This window comes from Herpailurus yagouaroundi, unplaced genomic scaffold, assembly GCF_014898765.1.
Source record: "Herpailurus yagouaroundi ecotype Mexico unplaced genomic scaffold, PumYag 203, whole genome shotgun sequence".
Lineage (NCBI taxonomy): Eukaryota > Metazoa > Chordata > Mammalia > Carnivora > Felidae > Herpailurus > Herpailurus yagouaroundi.
Window position 1 is genome coordinate 20,492,385 of NW_024412434.1, and position 12,605 is coordinate 20,504,989.

The window sequence follows — 12,605 nt, forward strand, 5'->3', positions numbered from 1 at the left end:
TTTTTAAATAAAAAAAAAAGTTGGGTTCTAATGATTACTTAGAACTCAGCCTCCCCATTTGCAGAAGGGAATAAAAAACCTTTGTGTTGTCATTATAATTTTTTTAATGGATAATTTTTTTTAATGTGCTTTCAGAGTTTTTTTTTTTTTTTTTTTAAATGTTCATATGTTTTTGAGAGAGAGACAGAGACAGAGCACAAGCTGGGGAGGGGCAGAGGCAGAAAGAGACACAGAATAGGAAGCAGGCTCCAGGCTCTGAGCTGTCAGCACAGAGCCTGACGCGGGGCTCATACCCACAGACTGCGAGATCACGACCTGAGCTGAAGTCGGACACTCAACTGACTGACCCACCCAAGGGCCCCTGTAATGGATAATTTCATTGAATGTTAAATATATGCCAGCTTGGTAACAGGCCAAGCACTTGACATGCGTTATCTCATTTATACTTCTAGATGAAGACCCTAACACTTAGAGACTTTCGGTAACTTAACCAAGATCACAAGGTCACCAAGATCTAATAAATGACAAAGCTGAAACTTGTCTGGGTTACAGAGTTGTTTTGAGGAATAGCGGCAGAGTTTCTCTGTCAAGCATTCTGAGCTTTGCAGAAAATCAAGTTATTCATGAAATTTCTGCATGTAGTTGTCCTCTAGAGAAAAACATTACAACAAATCAAGCATCCTGGAAGATGTAATTTTCTTATTTTATTTGTTGGAGAAAAGAAATGTAATTCGAAGAGCTTGCTTTTTTGTGTGTACTAAATACTCCACTTAATTCTAATTTACTTGAAGGGAATTTGTTAATTATGGGTGACTTTCTTAGACAAGGAAACTAATGCATTTTAAAGAAATAGAGAATCTTTGAGTTCCATTAGTCAGTGATTCTTAGTCCTTTCTGTGGAACAGAATCACCTGAAGAACATTTCAATATCCTGAATCCCAGCCCCCACTGTAGCGGAGTATCAAAAGGACTTTTGGGCATGGGGTCTCAGAGTTGGAGATTTCTTTCTCCTCTAATAGAGGCCCCCAGGTGATCCCCATGTGCAGCTAGTAGTGAGAACCACACCATGAGAAAGTTCTGCTCTTTCTCCTGGCCACCCTTTTGTTTCTGTCCATAATACCCACATTTTTCACCGCAGAGATAATCGATCCATTTTATTTTCCTTCTTCTAGGTTAAAGATTTCTTGAGCTACATCTGTCCTGTGAATGTGTATCCCAATGTCATTCCAATAGGCACAACTATGGATAAAGTTGTAGAAATGTGAGTAATTGCTACTTGTGGAATTTGTGTCGTTGAACACGATGGATGCAGAGGATAGTTTCGGGTCTGAGAACAGGGGCCAGGACATAAGATGGCTGTAAATACGTGTCTGGTTGGGAGCATGATGGCTTTCTTCCAGTGGGTATGTTATAGATAATCCTAAAGGCTGCTGGGAGTCTGGCATAAGGGCACAGTTGGCATTGAGGCCCTCAAGAGAAAGGGCAGGCTGTATTTACACACTCTTGTATTTTATCATCACTGTGCCTTAGCTTCCAAACTCTAGAGTGAAGAGATCAAATTTGAGATTTTGTAAGAGATAAGTCAACCCCATTAAACAGGTGAGAGTAATCAGCTAGCCATACTGTATTCCCTGAATGCCAGGTGTCACTGTAGTACTTAATAGTCTTGCAGAATAGGGAACTGCTTTTCTGTAAAGCAAGAGCAAATACATGGGTTTTGCTTTCCCTTAATCCTACAATTAGATAGCTATGTACCAGGTTGTATTTAAGTGCTCATATTTACCACTTAATTATAGTGAAGTGGTTTTTTAATTATTAAACATGGCTCTTTGGTTTTTAAAAGTAGTTATATGATTTTTCCCATGGCCAAGTTTTTATAATCTCTATAAAGTATGCTTACATTCCAGTAGCTTTCCCAACAGGAAAAATATAATGTTCATATTCGTTTCAGCTTAAAGCCTTTATGCCGATCTTCCCAAAGTACTGAGCCAAAGTATAAACCACTTGGAAAATTGAAGAGAGCTAGAAAAACTCACCTAGACTCAGGTAAGAAAATGACCCTGGATTCAGAGGTGTGGGTTTCAAGGCTACTCTGGCCTGGTGAAAGCTGCATTGGGCAGGGGTGGGCCGGGGACTGCTGTCACTCAGACTTGTTCCCATGGTCTCAGGAAGTGCTTTGTCTTTCTCCAGCCTGTGAAATCAGCAGTCCAATCTCCTTCACAGGTTTAAAACGGGTGACAGAGAGAACTGTGCCTGTACTGAATGGTGTTCTCAGCTTGCTGAAAGTAGGCCTTGTGGTTTGTATAGGCCATAAGGACAGGCTGGGCTGTTAATCTTGGAGATTTCCTTCAAGATACTAGTAAATGCTGACAGCGGAAACTTTTGCCATTTCCAACCAGATTGACCAGCAGAGCTTATACGAACAGATTTTCTGTACTTTGTCACCTTCTTCCATTGCTACTTTCATTTTCCAGGGAAGAGCAGAGGTAACCTCTGAGGAATTTAGAACTTGAGATTCCAAATAAAGATCTGCTGCTTTACAGCAGCCAGATTTTGTGGTTAGGATTCTGAATTTGCATTGCTTTGGCGGAAAGTCACTTACTGTACCATGTAGCTAATACATGACCAAACAGATTAGGTAACAGGATTGTATTTATTAAACAACTACTGTCTATGGCAGGTATTGTGCTAGGTCCTTTACATACACTACAGCTAAACTTCAGCCCACCCGAGGGGTATCATCCCACTTTTTACTAACAAGGAAACTAAAGTTTAGAGGTGAAGGAAGTACCCGCAAGGCCTAGCCAGAAGTAAGTGATGGGGCTGGGATTCGAATCCAGTCCTGTGTTTCCCATCTCCATTTCAGCATTTCCTCTCATTTAGAATCAAATCAAAAACATTTAGATGCAAATTCCAGTACTGATTCTAGAAAACCAGTTGTATTTTTAGATGTTGTATCTATCATGTATGGCATCGTATAATCCTTCTCATATGTAAACTTAATTGTAGGGTTTTTTTAAAGCTTTACCAAAGTATAATTGATATACTATAAATTGCATGTTTAAGGTGTCCAATTTGATACTTTTACATATGCATATATGAGAAGCCATCACCATAATTAAGATCAGGAAAATAGCCATTACCCCCAGGTTTCCTTATGGCACTTGGTAATTCCTCCCAGCTGTCCCCCACCCCCTGCTGTCCTCTTCCATGCCAAGGCAACCACCGATCTGCTATCTATCACTGTACATTAGTTAGCATTTTCTAGAATTTTATACTAAATAGAATCATACAATATGTCTGGCTCATTTCACTTAGCACATTTTGAAATTTATTGGTATTGTTGGATGTATCAGTAGTTTCTTTTTTACTGATGGGTAGTATTCCACTGTGTGGATATACCAGTTTGCTGATCCATTCACCTCTTGTACATTCGGGTTGTTCGCAGTTTTTGGTCATTACAAATAAAACTATGAACATTCAAGTACAAATCTTTGTATGGATGTATGCTTTCATACCTAGGAGTGGGTCATACGGTAGTTCTATCCTTAAGAAACTGCCAAATTGTTTTCCATAGTGGTTGGACCATTTTCCATTCTTGCCAGTTCTCTTGTTCTACTTTGTTGCCAGTATTTGGTGTGGGTAGACTTTCTAATTTTAGATATCCTAATGTGTGTGCAGTGATATCTCATGGTTTTAATTTGTATTTTTCTAATGTCTAGTGAGGTTGAACATCTTTAATGTTCTTATCTGCCATCCGTGTACTTTCACTGGTGAAGCATCTGTTTAAATCTTTATCCATTTTTTTTTTAATTTGTTGCTTTTTTATGGTTGGGTTTTGAGAGTTTCTGGATGTAAATGCTTTATCAGACTCTTAGCAGAGTCTTTTGAAGAGCAGAAATTTTAAATGGTGTTCAATTTACTAATGTTTACCTTTTTTTTTGTATTGTAGCTAACTAAGAACTCTTTGCCTGACTCATGGTCACAAAGATGATTTTCTCCTCTATTATCTGGTAGAGGTTTTTGTAGTTTTAGGTTTTACATTTAGGTCTGTGGTCCATTTTCTAGTTATTTTTATGTATACGGTGCTAACTACATATTCAAGGTTTTTTGGTATTTGTTTTTTTCCTACAGACATTCCAGACATCCTAGAACCACTTGTTGAAAAGACTTATGTCTTTGCCCTTTTCTTGAAAGTCAATTGACAATATATTTTTAATTTTTTTAAATGTTTTTATTTTTGAAAGAGAGAAAGAGAGACAGTGTGAGTGGGGGAGGGGCAGAGAGAGAGGGAGACACAGAATCCCAAGCAGGCTCCAGCCTCTGAGCTGTCAGCACAAAGCCTGACGCTGGGCTCAAACTCACTGACCGTGAGATCATGACTTGAGCTGAAGTCGGACACTCAACTGACTGATCCACCCAGGTGCCCCAATTGACAATATATTGAGGGTTTACTTCTGGACTTTTTGTTTCGTTCCATGATTTCTATCTTGACATCAGTACTGCCCTGTCTTGATTATTGTACCTTTATAAATTCTGAAGTTAACTGATACAAGTGGTTGAACTATTTTGTTAGTTTTCAAAGTTGTTTTGGCTATTCCATGTCCTTCACATTTCCATATGAATTTTAGAGTCCGCTTGCTATTTGTATAAAAATGTCCACTAGACAGAGTTTGGGATTGTATTAAATTTGGGAAGAACTGACAGCAACATTGAGTCTTCAGATCCATGAAGATGGTATCTCTCTCCATTTATGTAAGTCTTTGATTTTGCTCAGCATTATTTTCTGGTTTTCAGTGTATAGGTCTTATATGTCTTTTGTTAGATTAGTCCCCAGATATTTCATTGTTTGGATACTATTGTACATTATATTCCTTTTCACATTTCAATTTGTTACTGGTATATAGAAATACAATTGATATTTGTATTTTAATCTTGTATCTTCCAACCTTGCTAACCTCACTTACTAGTTCTAGTGATTTTTGGGGTAGATTCTACTTCATTTCTACATAGATTATCATAGTGTGTCTGAATATAGATAATTTTACAGTCTGGATGCTTTTATTTCTTATTCTGATCGAACTAGCTAGACTTCAACTATAATATTTAATAGAAGTGGCAAAGGTTGATGTCACTGCCTAGTTCCCAATCTTGTGGGGACTGGGGGAGAGGGAAGCATTCATTTTTTCACCCTTAAGTATGATGTTGTGAACTTTTCATTGATGTTTCTTATCACATGGAGGAAGTCCATTCTATCAGTAGTATTCAGAGACTTTTTTTAATCAGGAACGGATATGGGATTTTGTCAAATATTTTTCCTGCATTTATTGAGATGATCATACAGTTTTTCTATTTTAGTCTGTTAATATGGTGAATTACAATGATTGATTTGTAAGTATTAAACCAACCTAGCATTTCTGGAGCAAACCCCATTTGGTTGTGATGTATTATCCTTTTTAGCTATTGCTCAACTTGATTTCCTAAACTTGTGTTAAGAATTTTTTTCTTCTGTGTTCAGGAGTGATATTGGTCTAAAGCTGTTTTGTCTTTTTCATGCAATATCTTTTGTGGTTTTGGTATCTTTTGGTATCTGGATACTGTTGGCCTTCTTGTTGTGAACTGTTTCTTCATACTTTATTTTCTGCAACAGTTTATAAAGAATTAGCAGTATATCTTTCTTAAATGATAGGTAGAATTTACCAATGAAGCCATCTGGGCCAGGAGTTTTCTCTGCAGGAAGGTTTTTAACTACAAATTCAATTTGTTTAAGAAGTCGAGGGCTATTCAGGTTATTTTTTCTTGAGTAAGCTTTGGTAATTTATATCTTTCAAGGAATTTGTCCATGTCACCTAAGTTGAATTTTTTGGCACAAACTTGTTCACAATACTCCCTTGTTATCCTTTTAATATCTGTAGAATCTGATGATACCAACTGTCTCACTCCTGACATTATTTGTATCTTAGTTTTTCTTGATCAGTCAGAGGTTTGCCAGTTTTACTGAGCTCAAAAACCCAGCTTTTTGTTTCATTGATTTTTTCTTTGTTGTGTTGTTTTCAATTTCACTGATTTCCACTCTGATCTTTGTTTCTTTCATCTACTTGCTTTTGGTTTATTTTGCTCTTTATTTCTAAATTTCTTAATGTGGAAGCTGAGGTTATTGCTTTGAGACTTTTTTTGTCCCTTAACACAGGCACTTAGTGCTATAAGTTTCTCTCTTTAGTTGTTATCTCACAGATTTGACTTGTGTTTTCATTCCATTCAAAATATTTTGATTTTTCTTTTGATTTCTTCTTTGCATGGATTATTTAGAATAAATGGGTTACTGAGTTTCTGAATTTTGGAGGATTTTCCTGAGATAATTTTGTTGTCCGATTTAATTTTGGGGTTAGAGAAAATGCTGTTATGATTTTTACTGAGATTTGTGGTCTGGAATAATGGTCTGTCTTGGTAAATGTTTCACTGTACTTGAAAGAACTATATATACTGCCGTTGGGTGGAGTGGTGTACAAATATCGGTTAGGTCAAGTTAGCTGATAATGTTCAAATCTTCCATATCCTTGCTGATTTCCCTGGTCTACTTTGCCCTGCAAATTATTGAGGGAAAGTTGTTGAAATCTCCCGTTACAGTTGTGGGTTTGTTATTCCTTGTAATTCGATCACTTTTCGCTTCATCAGTTTGAAGCACTGCTATCAGGGACACACATGTTTAAGATTGTTAAGTCCTCTTATATTTAGGAAATGACTCTTAATCCTGGTAATATTCCTACCTTTGAAATATACTTCACCAGATGTTAATATAGCTACTAAACTTTCTTCTGATTAGTTAGTATATGTTTTTCCATCTCTGTATTTTTAATTTGTCTTCATATTTAAAGATGGGTTTCTTATAGGCAGCATTTTGGGTCTTGTTTTCTATAGCCAATCGGGTAACTTCTGTCTTTTTATTGGAGTGTTCGGTCGGACCATTTATGCTTAATGAGATTACTAATATGGTCAGCTTTAAATATACCACCTTGCTGTTCCCTCTACATTTCTTCTTTCTTTCTGCCTTCCTTTGGATGGAGTAACGATAGATTATATTTAATTTCTTGTTGGTTACTGGCAGTAACTATTTTAGTAGTATATAGTATACATCTTTAACCTACCAGAGTGAAAAGTTAGGACAAATATTATTCTAGTATCATACAGTATAAGAAACTTAAGACACTGGTCCCACTTCCTCCTCACAGTCTGTGCCATTATTGCCATACATTTTATTGTTAAAAACCCCACAATACTTATTTTTTCTTTAACCTGCCAGTTTTTTAAAGCTTTATTGCAGTATAATTTATATACCATAAATTTCACTCTTTTTTGGTGAACACTTCCATCATTATTACTAGCAGACTTGTGCAGCCATTTGCCACTAATTTCAGAGCATTTCCATTACTCCAAAAAGAAACTGCCCATTTCAAGTTACTCCGCGTTACTACCTCCCGCTTTAGGCAACCACTAAATCTATAGATTTGTCTCTTCTGGACATTTCAGGTAAATGGAACCATACAACATTTGGTCTTCTCTGCCTGGCTTCTTAGCATGTTTCCAGAGCCCATCTGTCTTATAGTATGTATCATTACTTTTTTTTTTTTTTTTGGTCGCATTTTATTTATCCATCCACCAGTTGATGGACATTTGGGTTGTTTCTGCTTTTTTAGTTATAAATGATGCTGCTTTGAATATTTGCAGACACGTCTTTGTGTGGACATATGATTTATTTTATTTGGGGTAAATAACATGGGAGTAGAATTTCTAGGTTATGGTGAGTGTGGGGAGGGTGGTCTCAGTCTGCCTGAGCTGCCATAACAAATACCTCAAACTGGGTGTCTTAAATAACAGACATTTCTCATAATTCAGGAGGCTAGAAGTCCAAGATCAAGGTGCTGGCAAAGTGGGTTTCATTCTGAGGCCTCTTCTCTCGCTTGGCTTATTGGCCACTGTCCTGGTGCGCTGTGCCGACATGCCGTTTCCTGGGGAAAGGCATGTGCTGGAGGCAGAGGGCAGTAGGGGGAGAGGGCTCTCTGATGTCGCTTATAAGGACACTAATCCTATTGGATCAGGGACCCATTCCTATGAACTTACTTTAATTACTTCCTTAGAGTCCCCATTTCCAAATACAACCACACTGGGAGTTAGGGTTTCAACACAGGAATTTGGGGGCAGGCACATTTATTCTGTAACATACACACAATAAATCTGTTTTAGCATTTTTTTAACAAGGAGAAATTATTTTCCAAACTGAACACACTTTTTGCTCCCACCATCTATAAGGATTCCAATTTCTCTGCATTGTAGCTCGTACTTTTCAATTATAGCCATTCTAGTGGATATAAAGTTGCATCTCCTTGTAGTTTTGATTTGCATTTCACTACTGATTTCAGCTTAAGTCATGTGCTTTGATGCTCTTGGCTGAAATGTCCATTTCACATCTTTTGTCCATTTTTAAATTGGATTATTGGTCTTATTACACTGTAAGATTTCTTTATATCCTCTGGGTACATCCCCTTTGTCAGATAGGATTTGCACATATTCTTTTCCAGTCTACACCTTGTCTTCACTTTCTTGATGGCGTCTGTTGAAGTGTAAAAATTTAAGTTTTGATTAAGTCCAATTTATTTCATTTTTGTCTTGCTGCATGAACTTTTGCTGTCCTAAGAAACTATTGCTCAATCCAAGATCATGAAGATTTATTCCCATGTTTTCTTGATCATTTCAGGATTTTGGCTTTTTTCTTATTGACTGTATTTTCTCCCCTTTCTGCTTGTCTGGTAATATTTTGTTGGATGCCATATTTTCTAAAGTTTACCTTGTTAGGTTCTGCATAATTTTGGATTTCTAAAAATATTCATGCACTTTGTTCTGGCATGTAGTTAACTGGCTTGGAAGCTTGGAACAGTTTGATCCTTTTGTCTTGCTTTTTATCTTTGTTAGGTAGGAGCAGGGCAGCATTTAGTCTGGAATGAACTCTCCCACTCCTAAGGCAAGGCCCTTTTAGTACCCTTACAGACACCCTGTGAATCGAGGGGTTCCACTCTGGCTGTTGGGAACAGGCACGCTGGCCTCAAGTAGTTACCTCAGTAGGATGCACCGATCAGTCTGCCGAATGCTAGAGGGCCTCTCCGGGCCTCTGCTCTGTAGACTCCAACCACCTTGGCTTCCTGACTCCCAGTCACCTCCTCGACTAAAGTGCCCATGGGCTCTATATGGGTGTACCCTTCCTGCCTGGAAACAGTCACCAAGTGAACCGGGGCAGTCTTAGAACTCACGTCATTTGTTTCCCACGCTCAGGTGTCATTGTCCTTCACTGCCTGAGGTCTAATTTCTTGAGAGCCTTTGCTATATTTTGTCTGGTTTTTTAGTTGTTTCAGGGGGGAGGTAAAACGTAGCTCCTGCTATTCTTTCTTGGCTGAAAACAAAATCATTTTTAGCTTAACATTTTGTCCCTTTATGCACCTACCCAGATGACATTTTTTTTTTATTTATATATGAAATTTATTGTCAAATTGGTTTCCATACAACACCCAGTGCTCATCCCAAAAGGTGCCCTCCTCAATACCCATCACCCACCCTCTCCTCCCTCCCACCCCCCATCAACCCTCAGTTTGCTCTCAGTTCTCAACAGTCTCTTATGCTTTGGCTCTCTCCCACTCTAACCTCTTTTTTTTTTTTTTTTCCTTCCCCTCCCCCATGGGTTCCTGTCAAGTTTCTCAGGATCCACATAAGAGTGAAACCATATGGTATCTGTCTTTCTCTGTATGGCTTATTTCACTTAGCATCACACTCTCCAGTTCCATCCACGTTGCTACAAAAGGCCATATTTCATTTTTTCTCATTGCCACGTAGTATTCCATAGTGTATATAAACCACAATTTCTTTATCCATTCATCAGTTGATGGACATTTAGGCTCTTTCCATAATTTGGCTATTGTTGAGAGTGCTGCTATGAACATTGGGGTACAAGTGCCCCTATGCATCAGCACTCCTGTGTCCCTTGGATAAATTCCCAGCAGTGCTATTGCTGGGTCATAGGGTAGGTCTATTTTTAATTTTCTGAGGAACCTCCACACTGCTTTCCAGAGTGGCTGCACCAATTTGCATTCCCACCAACAGTGCAAGAGGGTTCCCGTTTCTCCACATCCTCTCCAGCATCTATAGTCTCCTGATTTGTTCATTTTGGCCACTCTGACTGGCGTGAGGTGATATCTGAGTGTGGTTTTGATTTGTATTTCCCTGATAAGGAGCGACGCTGAACATCTTTTCATGTGCCTGTTGGCCATCCGGATGTCTTCTTTAGAGAAGTGTCTATTCATGTTTTCTGCCCATTTCTTCACTGGGTTATTTGCTTTTCGGGTGTGGAGTTTGGTGAGCTCTTTATAGATTTTGGATACTAGCCCTTTGTCCGATATGTCATTTGCAAATATCTTTTCCCATTCCGTTGGTTGCCTTTTCGTTTTGTTGGTTGTTTCCTTTGCTGTGCAGAAGCTTTTTATCTTCATAAGGTCCCAGTAATTCACTTTTGCTTTTAATTCCCTTGCCTTTGGGGATGTGTCGAGTAAGAGATTGCTACGGCTGAGGTCAGAGAGGTCTTTTCCTGCTTTCTCCTCTAGGGTTTTGATGGTTTCCTGTCTCACATTCAGGTCCTTGATCCATTTTGAGTTTATTTTTGTGAATGGTGTGAGAAAGTGGTCTAGTTTCAACCTTCTGCATGTTGCTGTCCAGTTCTCCCAGCACCATTTGTTAAAGAGACTGTCTTTTTTCCATTGGATGTTCTTTCCTGCTTTGTCAAAGATGAGTTGGCCATACGTTTGTGGGTCTAGTTCTGGGGTTTCTATTCTATTCCATTGGTCTATGTGTCTGTTTTTGTGCCAATACCATGCTGTCTTGATGATGACAGCTTTGTAGTAGAGGCTAAAGTCCGGGATTGTGATGCCTCCTGCTTTGGTCTTCTTCTTCAAAATTACTTTGGCTATTCGGGGCCTTTTGTGGTTCCATATGAATTTTAGGATTGCTTGTTCTAGTTTCGAGAAGAATGCTGGTGCAATTTTGATTGGGATCGCATTGAATGTGTAGATCGCTTTGGGTAGTATTGACATTTTGACAATATTTATTCTTCCAATCCATGAGCAGGGAATGTCTTTCCATTTCTTTAAATCTTCTTCAATTACCTTCATAAGCTTTCTATAGTTTTCAGCATACAGATCCTTTACATCTTTGGTTAGATTTATTCCTAGGTATTTTATGCTTCTTGGTGCAATTGTGAATGGGATCAGTTTCCTTATTTGTCTTTCTGTTACTTCATTGTTAGTGTATAAGAATGCAACTGATTTCTGTACATTGATTTTGTATCCTGCAACTTTGCTGAATTCATGTATCAGTTCTAGCAGACTTTTGGTGGAGTCTGTCGGATTTTCCATGTATAATATCATGTCATCTGCAAAAAGCGAAAGCTTGACTTCATCTTTGCCAATTTTGATGCCTTTGATTTCCTTTTGTTGTCTGATTGCTGATGCTAGAACCTCCAGCACTATGTTAAACAACAGCGGTGAGAGTGGGCATCCCTGTCGTGTTCCTGATCTCAGGGAAAAAGCTCTCAGTTTTTCCCCGTTGAGGATGATGTTAGCTGTGGGCTTTTCATAAATGGCTTTTATGATCTTTAAGTATGTTCCTTCTATCCCGACTTTCTCAAGGGTTTTTATTAAGAAAGGGTGCTGGATTTTGTCAAAGGCCTTTTCTGCATCGATTGACAGGATCATATGGTTTTTCTCTTTTTTTTTGTTAATGTGATGTATCACGTTGATTGATTTGCGAATGTTGAACCAGCCCTGCATCCCAGGAATGAATCCCACTTGATCATGGTGAACAATTCTTTTTATATGCCGTTGAATTCGATTTGCTAGTATCTTATTGAGAATTTTGGCATCCATATTCATCAGGGATATTGGCCTGTAGTTCTCTTTTTTTACTGGGTCTCTGTCAGGTTTAGGAATCAAAGTAATACTGGCTTCATAGAATGAGTCTGGAAGTTTTCCTTCCCTTTGTATTTCTTGGAATAGCTTGAGAAGGATAGGTATTATCTCTGCTTTAAACGTCTGGTAGAACTCCCCTGGGAAGCCATTTGGTCCTGGACTTTTATTTGTTGGGAGATTTTTGATAACCGATTCAATTTCTTCGCTGGTGATGGGTCTGTTCAAGCTTTCTATTTCCTCCTGATTGAGTTTTGGAAGAGTGTGGGTGTTCAGGAATTTGTCCATTTCTTCCAGGTTGTCCAATTTGTTGCCATATAATTTTTCATAGTATTCCCTGATAATTGTTTGTATCTCTGAGGGATTGGTTGTAATCATTCCATTTTCATTCATGATTTTATCTATTTGGGTCATCTCCCGTTTCTTTTTGAGAAGCCTGGCTAGAGGTTTGTCAATTTTGTTTATTTTTTCAAAAAACCAACTCTTGGTTTCGTTGATCTGCTCTACAGTTTTTTTAGATTCTATATTGTTTATTTCTGCTCTGATCTTTATTATTTCTCTTCTTCTGCTGGGTTTAGGCTGCCTTTGCTGTTCTGCTTCTAGTTC

At 38.3% G+C, this 12,605-nt stretch overlaps 1 protein-coding gene across 14 annotated transcripts in view; it reads left to right on the top strand.

Annotated features, from left to right (window-relative positions):
* Positions 1 to 12,605, top strand: part of DCLRE1C (DNA cross-link repair 1C) — a 77,593-nt gene that overhangs the window by 56,356 nt on the left and 8,632 nt on the right. For all 14 annotated transcript variants that reach the window (XM_040451341.1, XM_040451342.1, XM_040451340.1 and 11 more), the window contains 2 exons: positions 1,173 to 1,261; positions 1,952 to 2,046. In XM_040451341.1, coding sequence (XP_040307275.1) covers positions 1,173 to 1,261; positions 1,952 to 2,046 — 184 coding nt within the window. The remainder of the gene's footprint in view (positions 1 to 1,172; positions 1,262 to 1,951; positions 2,047 to 12,605) is intronic.